The 17275-nt window shown below is 35.3% G+C and overlaps 2 protein-coding genes and 1 pseudogene across 3 annotated transcripts; 1 reads left to right on the forward strand and 2 right to left on the reverse strand.

Moving 5' to 3' along the window:
• Positions 1 to 214: 214 nt before the first annotated feature.
• On the reverse strand, positions 215 to 3083 carry LOC138139876 (uncharacterized). Of its 2 annotated transcripts, none has more exons than XM_069060449.1 (4): positions 2955 to 3083; positions 1590 to 2905; positions 522 to 1535; positions 215 to 469 (listed from the first exon to the last, which is right to left on the reverse strand). In XM_069060449.1, the coding sequence occupies exons 2-4, from the start codon at positions 1624 to 1626 to the stop codon at positions 306 to 308; spliced, it is 1215 nt and encodes a 404-aa protein (XP_068916550.1). In that variant the 5' UTR covers positions 1627 to 2905; positions 2955 to 3083; the 3' UTR covers positions 215 to 305. The 2 variants fall into 2 exon arrangements, with proteins under 2 accessions (XP_068916550.1, XP_068916549.1); XM_069060448.1 differs by having other exon boundaries at positions 215 to 481.
• A 26-nt stretch (positions 3084 to 3109) lies between these two features.
• LOC138139877 (solute carrier organic anion transporter family member 74D-like) lies at positions 3110 to 5955 on the forward strand. Its single transcript, XM_069060450.1, has 7 exons — positions 3110 to 3383; positions 3432 to 3608; positions 3661 to 3828; positions 3880 to 3978; positions 4030 to 4709; positions 4759 to 5014; positions 5065 to 5955. The coding sequence occupies exons 1-7, from the start codon at positions 3110 to 3112 to the stop codon at positions 5454 to 5456; spliced, it is 2046 nt and encodes a 681-aa protein (XP_068916551.1). The 3' UTR covers positions 5457 to 5955.
• LOC138140107 (solute carrier organic anion transporter family member 74D-like) lies at positions 5526 to 16775 on the reverse strand (annotated as a pseudogene).
• Positions 16776 to 17275: the final 500 nt, after the last annotated feature.

Below are 17275 nucleotides of genomic sequence, written 5' to 3' on the forward strand. Positions count from 1 at the left end.
ATTTTTTCCACGTTGAAAATACATCCAGTGATATATCTCTGACGTCGCAATAGATGTCGGAAAAAATTAAGTTATTGCAGCAAATTTTTAAAAGAGCGCGTGGGCACACGTTATATTCATTTCAGTTCTTGGCACAAATCTGTCGCTAAAGATAATACCTTGGTTTCCACACATCACTAAATAACTTTTTTCCGTGGACAAAAACAACCAACACTACCAAAATATTACAAACAAAACTTTATTTACTATACAAAACAACACAAATTCCCATCACCGATTAATTTATAAATAATTTGTATTTCGTTCTATTTTACGCCGAGGTTGACAATATCGCGGACTCTCTTCACGATTGCGTTTCGCGTAGCTTCCGGAGAGTACCAGTCCACATAAGGTACTGCATATTGGTACTTTCCCACAGGAGGTCCGTAAGTGAAAGATACGTACTCGTTGCCATTCGATGGTCCATATCCTAAAACAGTCACTAAATAATGTTTGGTAAGACTTGTCGTTGGCTACATTACCATAAGTGGAGTTGTTGGTTGTGGAGTTGGCAGTTGTGGTAGACGGCGCAGCGGTACTGTTAGTGATGACAGTAGTCGGCTCAGTAGTGGTAGTGGCCTGAGTTGTAGTCGTTTGAGACTGTCTCACTATCACAATCTCAGTATTTGGGTTGATTCTCTCGGTACTGATCTCAACTTCGAACGATTCGTCATTGCGATTTTGATTCTTGTTTGCTTTTCTGGTGGGACGGCGTTTTGGCTTTTTATAGTACCTAGTAGTTGCTTCGTACGAATCGTAATACTCTTCATCGTCATAGTACGACTCTGCTGATTGTCTGTTTTGTGTAGGTCGTCGTCTGTTTGGTTTGTACCGTTCGGTGTAGTCTTCGTAGCTGTCATAATAATCATCAGGAGGTGCAGTAGTCGTACGTCTGCGTTTTTGCGAATACTTGTTACGTCTTGTGGTCCCTCTTCTTCTGTATCTTTGAGTCGGTTGCCGCTTTACCTTGACGTTAGACTCTGCAGGTATAGGATCTTCTGTTGTAGTAGGATTTAGGGTGGTAACTCCGTCTAAGTAATGAGCGGTTGTTCCTTTCGTGTACTCTTGAGTGGATTGCTTTTGCACATTGTTAGATTCAGCCGGAATTAGTCTTTCGAACTCATTAGGATGCTGAGTATTCGTACCATAATTATAATCTTCGGCATAATCACTGTCGTAGTCTGGCGGCAAGTGCTCGCTGCTCACAAACGGAGCCGCCGTTGTTAAAGTGGGGTAAGTCTGATAGGAGGGCTGTTCGTAATTGTAAGGGTTTTTCACTGGATACCAGTGGGGATAATAAGAATGATAGTTGTAGTTTGACAAAGGTTTATTATAAGCCACCCAAGGACTAGGATCGTGCGATAAATGGAACGGAAAATAGGAATCATATTTTGCAGTCACTGCCTTAGCAAATAAATTCACCAGAAATAGCCCCAATAACGGGCCAAAAGTCCGGCCCTGGTTTTGATTCATGTGATCAGATTTTAAAACTGGCACTGGAAAGGCGTCCCACAATAAATCTTTTTTTTATAAATAAAACTAATACTCACTCGAATTGGTCACGGATGTATTAAAAAAAAATGACATCTTTCATGGTGTAAAATCTCGATCAGACTGAATTTCTCGTTGCGAGTGAAGAGAAAGTGACAACTATGTGGGTGATTTTTAATTGCTACCCTCATCAAAATTATCTGAAAAGCGTTTTAGCAACTTAGAAATTAAATATGTAGTGTGGCGCCATCCGACGAGAGTTGTCGGATTTAAATAGACGCCTCTAGAGCAGACTGTTGCACAGCGCTGCCCTCTAAAATCAATACGAACTTGCAGTACTGAGTACTGACACAAATTTTGAAAATTTGTCGGCCCCAAGTCATGTCGGAACAAGGTCTACTAAGCGATACTCGAAAAAAAGTAAAAAAAGGCTTAAAATGAGCCGAAGCGATCTTAAGTCGAGTCGGATTGAGCTGAGCGCCGCAACTTCACGCAAATTCCGTTACTTTGACTTAATGGAATTAATTAAACCGAGTGGTGTTTTCAACGGTTGGTTAAATTAAAATGACGATTTCAAATACAGAACGCGGTGTAATCTAGGTGTTTAAATACGAACAAAAGAAATTTCGGAGCTTTGTGATGTATTCAAGTCGAGATTTTGCAAGTCAAGTTTTCAGTCAGTTTTATGTAATCACGTGTGAATATTTTTTGTTGCACAGAAAATGATGATTGGTCGCGTTACGACGCACCGGAAGATTCGTTGCAGTAGTGAATCTGAAAAGAATTTTTATTAGAAAATAATATTATTTGGCCTCTTTAAAAATGTTTCATTTGTAGTTGAATTGCAATTTCGCTGAAATCGGCTTCTAAGATCTTTCACGGAGAATAAAATACTTGGCTGAAATATTATTCATCAGCAGCTTATTTTTAATAATCACTTCAAAGCAACAGGAAACTCTTAAATAAAAGACCCGATAGATCTCAGCAAATTGAGTTTTACTAATAAAATTAACCCTTCAATCAGGGTATATCGAAAGACCTATCTTCCGGACGATTATTATAATGTAACTCTTTCGTCTCAAATACTCTCCTTTTGAGGTTAAAAGCTGCCGTCTTTGAGAGCACAGCGATTGATTTTTCGTGCATTTATTTATAGAAAATTTCAAATCTATTACGTCTCAATAAGCGACATTTATTCTGGCAGCGTCGCATGCATTGTTAAAATATTACGAGCAGCGTCTTTGTTGAAGCTAATATCGCTGAAAATGGAGACGCACACCCCTATTATCTGCGAGGGAGACACCGATGCACCCCACGATAGGATAGAATTAGAGATAAAAGGATTTCGTTGATTTCATTTTCTCTTGAGGGTTATCTGGAAAAAAGTAAACACTAAGAGATAATAATCCTATCCTTTAATTTACATGATCCAAAAGCGAACCACGCTGCTTCGTCATATCTCAACTTCTAGGTTATTCATACTGAGGTGATTACGTTATCCAATACTTTAATTTGATAAAGACTTATCTCGCATTATCATGCTAGAATATTTTTCACGCCTAGTTTACGTCTGATAACAATGGTGCATCCAAGTGAATTACTTCGGACGAATTCCAACGAAAATCGTCAATTTTCAGCCCCTCGAAATGCGATGCGCGAAAGTGAGTTGGATTGCGGATTCACCAATCTACCTTTTTTGACCCGGTGTTGCAACCTAGAAAGATTGGCTACGCCCGGCGTATTCCTTGTCTTCCTGTCACTCATCGGCTTCCTGCAAGGTGTCACATTGACTTATTTCCGCGAAACTGCCACGATCTGGGGGGCACATTACAACATTCCCAGACAACACATCGGTATGACAACATTCATTTTTCTCTTAGTTCTAACAGTGTAACTTTTAGAGTGGCTAATTTACACTAACGAGTTTTTTGTGGGAGTTGTTGGTTTTGCTGTGTCCTACTATGGGAACAAAATACATCGCATTTCTTGGATAGGGGGTCTGACAATGTTTCAAGCTATCACATATGCAACTCTAGTGGTTCCCGAGATTTTTCGCAAAAATTATATGGAGCAGACAAGTGAATAGGTACTAAAATCTCCAAACCATTGTGTCTATCGACTCTGTTTTAGATTTTAATCTGTGTAGCAAAACTTCTGACACTGAAATCAACTACATAGCACTGGTCATTTTGGTCGTGAGTCAAATATTTTTTTCCATGGCTTCTGTGTCCTTCATATCTCATGGCATAACCTACCTAGATGACAACACCTCTCACGGTTCCAGTCCCGGTTATATAGGTATTGTTTTGCACTTGCCATACAACAATTTACTAATGGAGTGATCAACAGGAATTGCACTGGCCTGCAGAGAATTGGGACGCCAAGCAGGAATGTATCTCTCCTGGATTCCAATGTTTCTCAAAACCAAAATGATTTTCGTCTCTCCAGGTACACCAGCATCCAAATTTGTCTAAATCTCGTCACAACATTCTCTTCCAGAATGGCTGTCTCTCTCCGGTGCTGTCTTCCTTTCCGGTGCACTAATCGCGATGTTTCCGCGCAGTATGCCATCAACTTTGGTCAAGATACTGTCGGCATCGATAGTAGATCTTGCTTCGGGTGTCGAAGATGTCAGACCTAAACAAGTCATGGACGGTTTTTTCAAAACACTTTGGCGCTTACTCAAGAACTGGATTCTAATGATCAACATCGCTTCAGCCATGTTGCTTCAATCAGCTTTGATCAATTTAAACATGTTTCAAAAACACATCTATCAGTTACGATTCGGCATTTCGTATCTGACTGATGCAACCGATACCCAACTAGCGACAAACATACTGAAGCAACCCCTGGTTGCAGTTTGTTTAATTGCGACTGGAATGGTAGTCGCAAAGAGTAGATTGCAAGTGAAGTCTTTGGTGAAGTGGAATATCATAGTGCTGATTCTTGGTATGGGATTTTTCGGAAGCACAGCTTTCTTGAATTGCAAATCTGAGACAAAATATTCCGAACTCTCGTCCAACTCTACATGCCCTTATGGTTGTCAGCTCGACCAATTTCAACCAGTTTGTAAAAATGAGACAAGTCAAGACAAGTCAAGACAAGACAAGTCAAGACAAGACAAGTCATACTACTCGCCGTGTTCAGCTGGTTGTACCTCGTATAATCCCGCTGCAAAGGTATTCAAACGAAACGAATTTATTTTTTCTTTTAGTAGGAATATTTTAGATATACACATGTTACGATGGGAACGCTATTGAAGGTTTTTGCAACAAGACGACCAAGTGCGACCAGTATTACTCTCTCTATCAAGCAAATTCAGTCCTCACAAGTGCAGTATTCGCACCTACACTTGTAACGAATTTAATCATAAATATGAGATGCGTCTTATCTAAGGACAAAGCGACCGCTCTGGGGCTCGAAGCTACTTTTACCGGCCTAGTTCCCTACTTGCCCATAAAGGCGATTTATGGAGTTATAGCAGGTACGAATAAAATTCCACTAGACAATCAATCAATCGAGACAAATTTTCAGATCAGTTTTGCAAAGGTAAAGATTGCAAGATGTACACCAAGACTTTAGTGACATTTTTGTCGATAAGTACACTGGCAGTTATGGCACTCTCGCTGCTTTTAGCCATCATTCTTTTGATTATTCTGAAGTTTAGACCTCCTAAAGACAAAGACGAAGACAGCAGTATAGAGCTCGAGGACCGGGCCAGTCATCCATCTGCCGACAGTAGACTGATGGGTGACAGCCGCGATGAACCTGACGCGAGACGCAATCAAAGCACAGCAAACTCAATATCGGACTCTCTTCTGGAAATGGAGAATGTCGGAGATGACCACGACTCCATCGAGTCCGCTTCTTACCTAGATGAGCCGCACAGTAGGGTAAATCGGAGAATAATAGAGAGCAATTTATGATTCGGTGTACACCGCCAGTATTTATTTACAAGACTAAACTAAGAGACTCAGTAGGTGTAGTATTGCCGATTAAGTAGCTAGATCCTCGAGTTCGAGTTCAATTTCTTCGTGAAATATTTTTAATCCTTTGATAAAAAACCAGACGCCAGCGTCGAAGAGCGTTTCAATCAGAACGAATGTCGCCGCCGTGAAATTCATTGTGTATCTTAAGGTTTTTCCATTATATAACCAACAGTTTCCATTTCCGGTACAAGTCTTTCCCCACACCAGACAGGCCTTATCTGGAAAGAATTCTTGAAGTGACAACGTACTATATCGCTCTCTATTATTTGTCTAACCTAAGATTATTCCGAAGAGGATGGGCGAGGGGACGAAGCCGCACAGGCTCATTAGCATCAACCCGAAACCCATCGCCTCAGGCTTATCCTTTTCCTTCACACACCTACATATTTAATTTGACGTTAGATCTGTTAGCGTTTACAATAAATTGTTAAAAATATCTACCGCCTTTGTCTTAATAAATATTTCGATACAGTCACATCACTGTCACTAAAAAATTCGACGCTCTTCCGGTTGCGCCATTGAACTTCAGCGGGCAAACAACGATTAGGAAGATGTAGAACTTCGATAAGCAATCCACGGAACAATTGCAGGGAGTTGGAAAACTGCTCTCGTAAAGCGAAGAGTTATTTAAATGCGGTTCGTTCGAAAGGCAAGAACAATACTATATGGGCACAATCATTTTTATTAATTATTAAAATTAATACGTAAATTAATCAGAATTAAACGAATTGTAGGCAAAAAATATCCGTTATAATAAAGATTTACAGAACAAAATTTCGTCTTTCTGTTGCCTGTTCAGGACAAATAGATTTTTTACGTTTTAAATTATTTTGTCTTTTATTTTCAGTTTTCTGTATAGGACAAATTACAAATTGTGTTATGAATCCATTGAATGTTTTTTCTTTTTATAAATGGAGAACAACACGGTTAAGTAAAGCCTCCCAGAAAGGGACTAGTGCGCTGCATAACGAACTTGTTTCATTGCCAGCTAATAAATTAGGTTAATTTCTTTTTGATTTAGCATTTGGAAGGCAATTATTTTATAGTGCAACAACCGCAGAGAAAAAAACAAACATTTCTCTTTTGTTAGTGATTTAATAAATGTAACTCTTATTTTTCATATCTTCGTGATGTAACATCGACTTGGTCTCTGGACTGGTCTTGCCAGACTTTGAATTAAATAAACGTATAGTAATTTTGTCTAATAATTCAAATTCAAATTCTTCCTCAAGATTAAATTCAGACTTGTCATCCTTTACTTTATAACGAACTGTGGATACAGTGAGGTTTTTTAAAAACTGGCCATAGGGTTTTACATGCTAATTTTTCAACCCCCTGTTAATTTTTATTTTTGTGAAAATTACAAAGCTTAGCGCTGTTTTTAGATTAAACAATAATATTATCTAGTCATTTACCACCATTTACTACATTTTGTGATACGAAAATGGTTGTAATAGACAATTTACAAACAAAATATTATATGCAAAAAATAGTCTGAACATTACTTCAATAACGATAGATTCATTTTTTATGTTATAACATAACAAGGTTCTTTACTTCAATAAAAATTAAATGAAATGTTCAAAATGGCCTCCATAGGCAGTTAAGTAATTACACAATCAATTACGTATCAAAATTACAAATGTCAGGTGAAATTTTAGCCTACTGAGAATTTAAAATTGAAGCAAACGGAATTCAAAAAACATCTTTTTGCTAACTTATTCCTTGCTTCTGGTTATTAAATTGAAATTGCTTCAATACATTATCATATCCCACAACTTTACTACAAAACTGGGTTGAATATTTTCATGAGGACAAAAATTAACAGGGGATTGAAAAATTATTATGTAAAACCCTATGGCCAATCTTAAAAAAAACTCACTGTATAATTTCCCTCTTTAAATGTATAGTTATACAACGTGTTTCACGCAAGAGTACGAGTCTGAAGAACACAACACAAAATACCATTTGACGATGGGAACTACATTCATAAAAAATTATAAATTGTAATTTTGGACTAATAACTGAGGATTTTTTCCGCAAATGTGTGAAAAAAAGGAAATCTAAAAAACTCCAGGGATGTTCAAACAATTTTTTGTCAAAATATGATTTCTTATATCTAGTTACTCATGAAAATTGAATATTGGGTTGTATTTTGAGTTCGTGAGATTCGTACTCTTACATGAAACATGTTGTACGAGTACCTATAGTTATCCATTTATACAGGGTCATTATAAATGTGTCTAACATCGTAGAAAACCACATAAATTCTGGATATGCCGCTAGCCTCGTAACAGACAGACTACTATCGCCGATCAACTGTCATATAGGAATGTTTGAATATAAAGCAGCACACCTAAAATTCATCTCCCAGCCAACTACGATGTTAGAAACATTTATAATAACTCTGTGTATTGTATAACAGTTACTCGTTACTTTAATTTCTTAAATGAATATGTTGTTTTTGATTCACTATCTATACATAGGTTTCTTTGATAATTTTTTGAGATTAAGTAGGTATCCGTACACGTATTCTGCTTTGTTTTAGAATACAATCCGCATAATGGAAATATCAGTTTATCTTTATTCTTTGCAGGTAATACAGGATGATATTGATAATTCATTCTTGGTGGTAAAATAGCATAGTTTTTAGAATCACACTGAACACATTCAAATCAATTCAAATCATCCAGTGGTTTTCTATTACAGTTTTTACATTCACTGCATTGATAAATATAAAAAATATTTTTAACTTTTCCATCAGGTTATGTTACGGTCCAGCCGATTTTGTTGCAATTTTCACATTTTTTTTGTCGTTTCCATTACATATAACATTTATGTTTACGTATTTCAACCTGTTTAAAACAATTTCTCCATGTTTCTACAGCTACCACAGCTGTGGTTTTCATTTCTAAATATTACACGTGTCATTACTAGAAGCAAATGAGAAACTTAATATTTAAGTAATTATAATTAAGTAATAAGTAATAATAATTTGGTTTATAAAGGAAAAAAAAAATGAATTTTAACCAGTTTTTAAGATGCTTACAATTTATTATTATTATTTTAATTATTATAAATATTTAAACAACACAACTGATGAATGTGGAATAGAAATTTTATCTGATTATCCAATGCAAAATGTTTTTGGTGTACCTAATTATTTATACAAAATTTTTCATTAATGAGTTTAATTTTATTTATTCAAGATGGATATACCTACAGGTTATTCACGACAGGGGTATTTTTGAATTTCTTTTTACGGCAACCCATTATACACATTGCAACAATATCTTGATTTCAAATTTTGAAAATAATTATAACTGAATCCACGATGGCTCTTAGTTCTGTCTCTGACGTTACAGCAAAAAATCTTTGTCAATTCGAAAAATGTGTTTTTACCGATGCCGATGGTAGACACTTCGAACACCTTTTACAGTAAATTAATTTGTTAATTTATTTGTTGAATTTTGATTAAATACAGGTTATCTGTCGATCTGACATTTCTCACAAATCTATCCAACTTACTTTGATTTCTAATTTAAAAGAAATAACACATTTGATTTAGTAGTTACTGCCATTGGTATTGTTGGTTGCGGCAAAATAAAAATTCAGAAGTACCCCTCTCGTGAATAACCCTGTATACAGATGAGGAAATACAGTAGAAGTCGTTTATAGCGACCTCGCTTATAACGACCGAACCTTAGAGAATTAGTTGGATTCCTATGTCCTGCAACGTTTTTAAAGTCGTGTATAATGTGTGTCAAACGTCGGCTATAACGACGAAGTCGCTTTTAACGTCCTGCTGAGGTCTGGGTCAGGCCGGATATAACGACGTGTGGACGAGAAAAATCATGCTGCCGCGTGTGACGTGTTCCAATTGGTCCGTCATATTGTCATTTATGTGATTCTCAAAATTCTGATATATAAATGCAACAATAACAATATTCTTTTACGCAACTGGGATACAATTTGAGCCACTATCAACATTTGAAGCTTACTTATATGCTTTTATACTTATTGTTTCTTTATAATTATATTTCTTGTAATAGAACGCATACTTAAATTTAGCTTTTTCACTAAAAAAAAATTAGTCTTATGTAACGACGTCCGTTTATAACGACGGGAATTTGCGGTCCCTTGGTCGTCGTTATAAGCGACTTTCACTGCAATTGTTTGTTTACTTCACGCTTTATATTGGAACCTAAATAACGTGTCTGTTAGGTATGCAACACAGTATACATATAGACATCATTTTTACTGTTTTAGGTTGTTAGTTTTATTTTTTTCTTTGTTATGATTATTTGTGTATTCCAGCATTTCCACTATTGCTAACAAGTGTTCCATGCACTCGAATTTATTCCAAGATTTCGTGGGGTAAGTACTATTACGATCATTAAATTTTGGACGTCATTTTTCTGTCACAAAAAAAATAGGTAGGTAGGTACTCTAAATTATGCTTTATTGAAATTGTCACACATGAGCTATGAAATTGTTGTCAAATTTATCTACAATTTTATATTGTTTATTAATTAAAACCTCGTTCTATTCCATTTGTCTGATTTTTAAAACTTCTGGAATGATTTGTCGATAAATCTGACATTTACATTTTCAAAATTGACACAAAAATCAAAATTAAGGTTATTAATACGTAAGGGTCGTTTTGAAATGTATGACAGCACGATGACACTGGCGTTCAAAATTAAATGATCGCCAGCGTACTGCAAGGCAAGTCATGTGTGATAGCCATATGCATCCAAAAAGCAAAAAGTTGGTGTAAAAAGACAGGTAATAATGTAATGTTTTAACTGTAGATGAGGTAACTGTGGAGGTTAACCGAGAGGCAATCCACATAGTACCTGCTCCTCGAGGTATGCACCAAGGCAGGTGCCAGTTTAGAAATGAAAGAACACTTCCTTGATTTCATACAAGCTAAGAAAACTCCTAACAGTTATCATTGTACAAGTTGTCCAAAAGTATAACCTATATTTTGTATTTATATACAGGTTTCCCAAAATTGGCGCACTAACTACTTACTACCTTATCGAGAATGTTTAACTGTACATGAAAAAAATATGGAAACCGTTTTTCAGAGACAAAAAAAAAATCAATTATTCAATAAACGATACCTAATACAATGTAAACAAAGATATACTCGTACATCATTCCTTTGCAATGTTGCCGTAGTGGATTTAAGATAATTTTTACGATTTTCAAAGCTTTTAAATTCTCTATTATGCAGGATTAGATATTGGCAGTGAGTGATCTTGTACTTTGTGATAATACGTACGATTCAAGGTAGTTTTCATGGCAATTTAATGCATATATTTCGAAATAACTGACCTATTAAGTGCCAGTTTCAAAGACCGCCAAATTACCAAATAGTCCAATAGAATTTTTTTAACATGTTTCTGACGTTTACAATAATCTCTTTTACACCGTAGTGCATCGTTAGTGCGCCATTTTTGGGATATATTATTATACTATTGTTATAAGTATTTTTTTTTTGTGTAGCAACAGAATCATCAGAATCAGCAATTCCCCTTTACCATCTGAGAAACTACCAATACCGGGCGTTATGGAAGTTCAAGTAATAAATATATCACCAATGGAATCCTTTAAAATAAACATTTTTAACATATTGATCTTTTTTAAATCGATTTTTTTTTACACTTTTCTAACCCCTTATTAGACACTTCGCTCATGAGATAATTATCAATTGAAACAAAAGAGTGAGTGAAAATATTTTTGTGCGGTAAAAACTTTACAGTCTTTTGAAGACTGTTTTTCATTCGAGTAATTTTTGTTTCGTGGTTCGTTATCAATGGATGTGTAAACACTGTAAACACATGAGGGGGTATAAATTTTAGGCTTTAAATTATAGTTAATTTTAACTCTGTTTGGAAGAATTTGCGGATTTTTTTTTAATTTTAACGAGTCCTATCGTATTTTCCATTTATAAAAAGAAAAGACCTTCAAAGGGTTCATAACATAATTTGTTATTTATACTAGTGAAAACAAAAGACAAAGTAATAAAAACACAACTGATTTTGTCCTCGACGCAACTAATTTCATAACATTCTATGACAAATAGTGTGTTTTCGATGAAAAATGGGATAAAACATAAATTTATTTGTCATACACATTTTTGTGATACATAAAAATAAGGTTTTAGCTGCAAAATATGAATTTGTTCTGAATAGGCAATAGAAAACATAAAACAAAATGATTTTGTTCTGTAAATCTTTATTATAACAGATATTTTTTTGTCTAGAATTCGTTTAATCCTGATTAATTTTTACAATTATAAAAACCATTGATTAAACCTAAAAATCGTTTAATTATGATTAATTTCCATGTACATTAAACGTGCGTGTTCAGCCAATCAGAACGCTTGCTTTCATCCAATCAAAAATATTTATCGCAATAAAAACATCCTACTACTCGGTCATCCGTCAAAAGTGATTAAAATTGCATGCTACTCCTGTCAGATTCTCAAATTGTTTTTAATAATTGTGTTTTTAATAAGTGTTATTATAAATATATAATTACCTAACGTTAAAGTTTGTATTCTTGAGTTAATCTTGCCAAAAATAACACGCCCTAATTTTTTATAAATTTCCCAATTTTCACTTAAACATTTTTGGTTTAGACAATTTTACTCGTTGATATTTGGGCATTTTTATTCAAAGGTTAAACCCTCGAACTAAAGCTCTCGGGCCTAACCAGAATAAAAATGCCCAAATTCAACTCGTAAAATTGTCAAAGCAAAAAGTTTTCGTAAAATTGAAAAATGTATTCGATGAAAAAATTAGGTCTTGTTATTTTACCCTCGATTAATTTTAATAATCAGACACTTAAAAATGATTGTGTACAAACGGGTCCATATAGTAGTAGAAATAACACTCCAAAATGAAAGTTGTCCCGTCTTGCGAACAGACTGGATCGTATTTTACGTAATCGCAAAAGCAATGCGAATTACATTCAGTCACTGGATTTAATCTGGAACAAAATGTAAACTCGAACTAATTAACAGATAATCGGCGAGTATTGCTTTAATGGTTTAAAGCCCTAATGTAAAAAATACTTGAATTAATTAATTTCACAGTGGAACACATCGATTCACGAGCGCGTGTATCAATTCGTTAAATTCATTAAATTCTGATTCTCGATTTATCAAAATGATTAGTCCTTACTCATTCTCCGTTTGGTAGCAAAGGTGCTCTGTTGTCGTTTTCGGCACATCCCAAGTAAGCATATGAAACAATACCAAGCACTGAAATCGCTCCAACAATTACGTTCCAAGCTGCTAAATATCGCGCACGTGGTTTATATTTCGAAATAATGAGTCCCGACAACAGAATCCCAATTGCAGAAAATACAAGTCCAGCGCTCCAGGTTATCAGACTAGATGCTGAAGCTGACTGGCGGTATCGCGTCTCTATGTACTTCTGCAGTAGGGCATGTATCCCAAGAAGTAGAAAATCGCGGAGAAATTATGCAGCATGAGAGTCTAAAAAAGGTCAACATGTCTGCAAAGAGAGATTCCAGGAATCGTGACGTCAGTAGTGTGCGTACCTGTGAAAGACGTAGGAAGTTCTTGTTCCGGATCAACTTTGGGAATTTGTTTCTTGAGTAGTTGTTTTCGGATTGTAGCTTTTGGGAGAGTCTTCTGAAAGAGTGCCAAAAGAAATGCAAAAAATGAAAAGAACTAGAGCTAGGGTTATCCAACCTAACCACTACGCTCCCAACCATTTGGGAGTATGTAGTTTGTGCAGGTGTCAGTTTGTAAAACGCGTCCTTGTAAGCTGCTGTTTTGGATTTTTTGGTGTTATCTTCCATGTGAGACACTCCTAGAGTGTAGCGGAGAGAACCTCCGATCCTTGATATAAACTGTGCGGTGAACAGAATTACCTGTGGAGAATAAATCCTCCCTCCTTCGATTTCGCACTCGGAAGATATAGAGTTGTTGTGGTGGGACAACGCTTTCTTCCGTTCGCTTTCGAGGATCTCGACGGTAGAGCATTGGGTGCTCTAGGGTGAGTGATAGAGCGTCGGATCGGGTCCGTAGAGAAAATGAGGCAAGGATGTCGAGAGATAAAAAATACCAGGGTGTGCATTCCGAGAGCCATCCACCTCGGTCCGGTGTAGTCACTCAGAATGACGGACACAGATAATTGACTTAAGTCATTTCCTACAGTAATTATGGCTGTAACACGAGAAACAAGTGAATGAGGGGAATCGATACAGCGACAGATATTATTTAGTTAGAATATTGCCTCGAACGTACACTAAAAGCAAAACGCCTCTTTAATAATAGAATTAGCGGTCGGCTCATGGTAGAACATTAAATACTTTAAGGAGATTTTAATAAAACATTTGGTTTTGGTTGCACAAATTCGACAATTCCATTGTTGCGTCAAAAAATAACTCGCAGCTTTAATCGGAAGGAATTCACGAGTTCATGATCCGGACTGAATACTAAGCATATTAAATTTTAGTGTGGGAAACTAACAGTCGACTTCCGTACGAAAAGTGCACTCCTCAGAAGTGAACCGGGAGAAACGAGTCAATTTTTGAGCGGTTTAAAATTTTTAAATGCTGGCGACACACCTGTCGTCCTGCTCTGTATTTTGAATATTTCTTCCAGCGTGGTTATAGTCTTATAGTTCCGTTGAAATAAGCGCGAGCTGCTGAGACGACGCAACCCAGAAATCCATACAGAAACACGTACTGTGTTTTATTGGCGAACCTGTGGAGTTGAGGACCTTTCAACAACCAAATCCCGCACGTTGTGTCTTCTGTCGGTGCACTCTCCTACAAGCTCACATCTACAACAATAAAAACAATACTGATGCTATTGTCGACACAACAATATCTCTCTTGTATCAAAAAGTCCGTCTTGGTTGATATTTTACTGCATCACCAACGCAATAAGTAGTTTGCTAGTTTAGCATCTATTCATTCATCAACGTTGTGGTCAATCAGTAAGCACTTGCTTGGAGGTAAAGATATAAGGAACTTGCTTCCATTATTCAATTATTTTCAACTTTTTGTGCATCTGCCGCGCAAGTTGGGTTAATTAAATTTAGTTTACTTTAATGGTTAAAATGTATTTGCTCTTGAGAAATGACTCTTATTTTGATTCATTTCACGTATTCGACTTCGTATCGGGTAGGTTTCCGTGTGGAAAAACTTTCTCATTAACTAATTGCAGGTCGAGTTCATATTTGTGGTCGTGTTTGCCCGCACAGATTAGCAAAGTTTAGCAGAGCTTATTGATTCATAATTTAAATTAATTTAGTTATTACAGTTACACACTCAAGATCACCCATTTAGGAACTTTTTGTCATCTAAAAAATGATAGACTACAATAGTTATTTATTTATTTGTATATCAAGGCCAAAAAGTGCATCTTTTTCGTCCGAGTCTCGGTTTTTTAGTGGAGGCGCAGCCGAGACTTGAAAACGAACAGCAAAAGACATCATTGGAAAAATTACAAAGATATTTTGTATCTATTTTTTTCAAATAGATACATTTATTAATGCATATTGACAATTTTTTATAGTATTTTTTTATCAGCTTGCCAACAAAACGAGAAATTTACTGTTTGCAATACAATTATGTACTTATTTACATAATTTATGGTGAGTGGTGACAGAATAATTATTGCGATTATCATCTGCGATGTTCACCGGCGTATTCGACATTTATTCAACACTTTCGCTGTTGTATTAGACATTTCTTCATCACGCTCTGTAGCTATCTATTATATGACCATTCATTTTCTTATTATGCACCAAATAAGCACCAGAAATAATAATAACACTTTTTCTAGCAAATAAAATACTTTGGTTAAATTTAACTGTCCAATATTAATTTGTTTTCAGTAGGTTTACTCGGTTTTGTCAGTTTCGTTGTTAACTTACTAAACAGATGCTGAGAAAAGTGCGTCTGAAAAAGAGTTACTTGTCGTCCGCATGGGAGTACGTAAAATTACCTTTTTATTAAGTGTGCCTAAAAAATACATTTAATCATCTATCGCCGTTGACTGACTGTTGCTGAATCGTTGTTATCTAAAACAAATTACGCTATCCCGACGTTAATTTATAGGAGTTGAGTTCGACGATGTAAAAAAACATTTTTTGAATAGCGCTGGTACGAATAAATGAAAATTAAGTAAATAGATAAATAAAACATTATAAACCATAGAACAAGTAAAATATTAACAATTTATGACAGATATGATGTACAAAATAAAGTGTCTCTAAGAGAACGTATAAAGTTGACTCAAGTTGCAAAAAACCACTTGTCATTTGCAACAGCATTTTTTCAATATTTTTTAACCAAATAAAGGCACAAAGGGATCAGAAAATCATAGTTTGGATTGAATATTTTCCATATAAGTACAGTTTTAAAGTAATTTCAAATGATTAATGCCATAAAAGTGCTGTTACAAAAGCAAAGTGGTTTTTTGCAACTTGAGTCAACTATATCAAGAATCCTGTGGAATTGTACGGCTCTGTAATTATATTGTGTCGAACTATGTCAAGCCGTTGAGGCCGTCAAATCAAATGTCAACAGTCAAATGTCAAATTATTAAATCTTAGCGTCAGTTGTGAGTTTGACGTCTTAGTTGTTTTGCTTGTAATTTTATTCAGTTTTTCTATATTCTAATTACTTTTCATTTTACAACAGTCTATTAAAAACCAGTCGTTAATGGACTTACATAAGCTCTTTTTTTCTATTTGGTACCACAATATCCTACAGGACGGTAAAAATCAAGTATATTTGAATTCCAGAGGACTCTTGATAGGTATACGTTCTTTTAGAGACACTTTGTACAATAATAATACTACCGTGCCTTCAAATAAATTCGGAATTTGAATAGAATATTTTATTAATTAGGGGTTGGTAGTTGTCAATAGTTTTATGTAACGATCAGAATAAATACGTGTACTGTGCTGTCAAATACAGCGTGCTCAACAATGACAGTCTGTTGACAATGAAACAATTGAAAAATATTGGTGTTTTTTTGTCTCGTAATTGGCACTGACTGGATGTTTTAACTTGACACGACATTTAAAAAAAAATAGGTTATGTTGGTTATATTCATGCTATTACAAAAATGAACCTTTGATGGTAAATGTCAAATTTGCCTGTCAACACTGTTAAAGCGGACAACCGGAAATGCGTTTAGATTACAGTGGTACCAAAATCATTCAAATTTTCATTGTTACCGACAGATTCAGTCATTCTTGATCACATTGTATCACTGCTGTGCTGTCTTTAAAAATTGCATGTTGCCAACTTCATAATAAAATCACAGCCTACTCTAATTCCGAATTTTGAAGGCACTGTATAAATTAAATACATTAAGGGCCAGTTTACAGAAGCGAAATTAAGTTAATCGTAATCAAATGCGCGATTAACTGAACACGTGATCAGATTGAGCCAATCGAAGTTTCAGATTCATGGGTTAATCGCGCATTAAAATTTAATTCAAATTAAATATTTAATTCTCTTTCTATAAACTGGCCCTAAGTAAATTAGAGTAAATTGGGTCAAGTTTAGCCGAAAAGCTACTCCACTTAATCTACAAAAAAATATAAAAATGTAAGAAAAGCACAAATTAAGGTAAAAACAAAACAAAAAAACTGCTCTGATGTTTCCTAACTGCATAAGGTAGCCCAACAAATTTAATGAATAATTTATCATATCTTTTCTAAATCATGTTCTGTGATTATTTCTCAATT

Source organism: Tenebrio molitor, chromosome X, assembly GCF_963966145.1.
Source record: "Tenebrio molitor chromosome X, icTenMoli1.1, whole genome shotgun sequence".
Classification (NCBI taxonomy): Eukaryota; Metazoa; Arthropoda; class Insecta; order Coleoptera; family Tenebrionidae; genus Tenebrio; species Tenebrio molitor.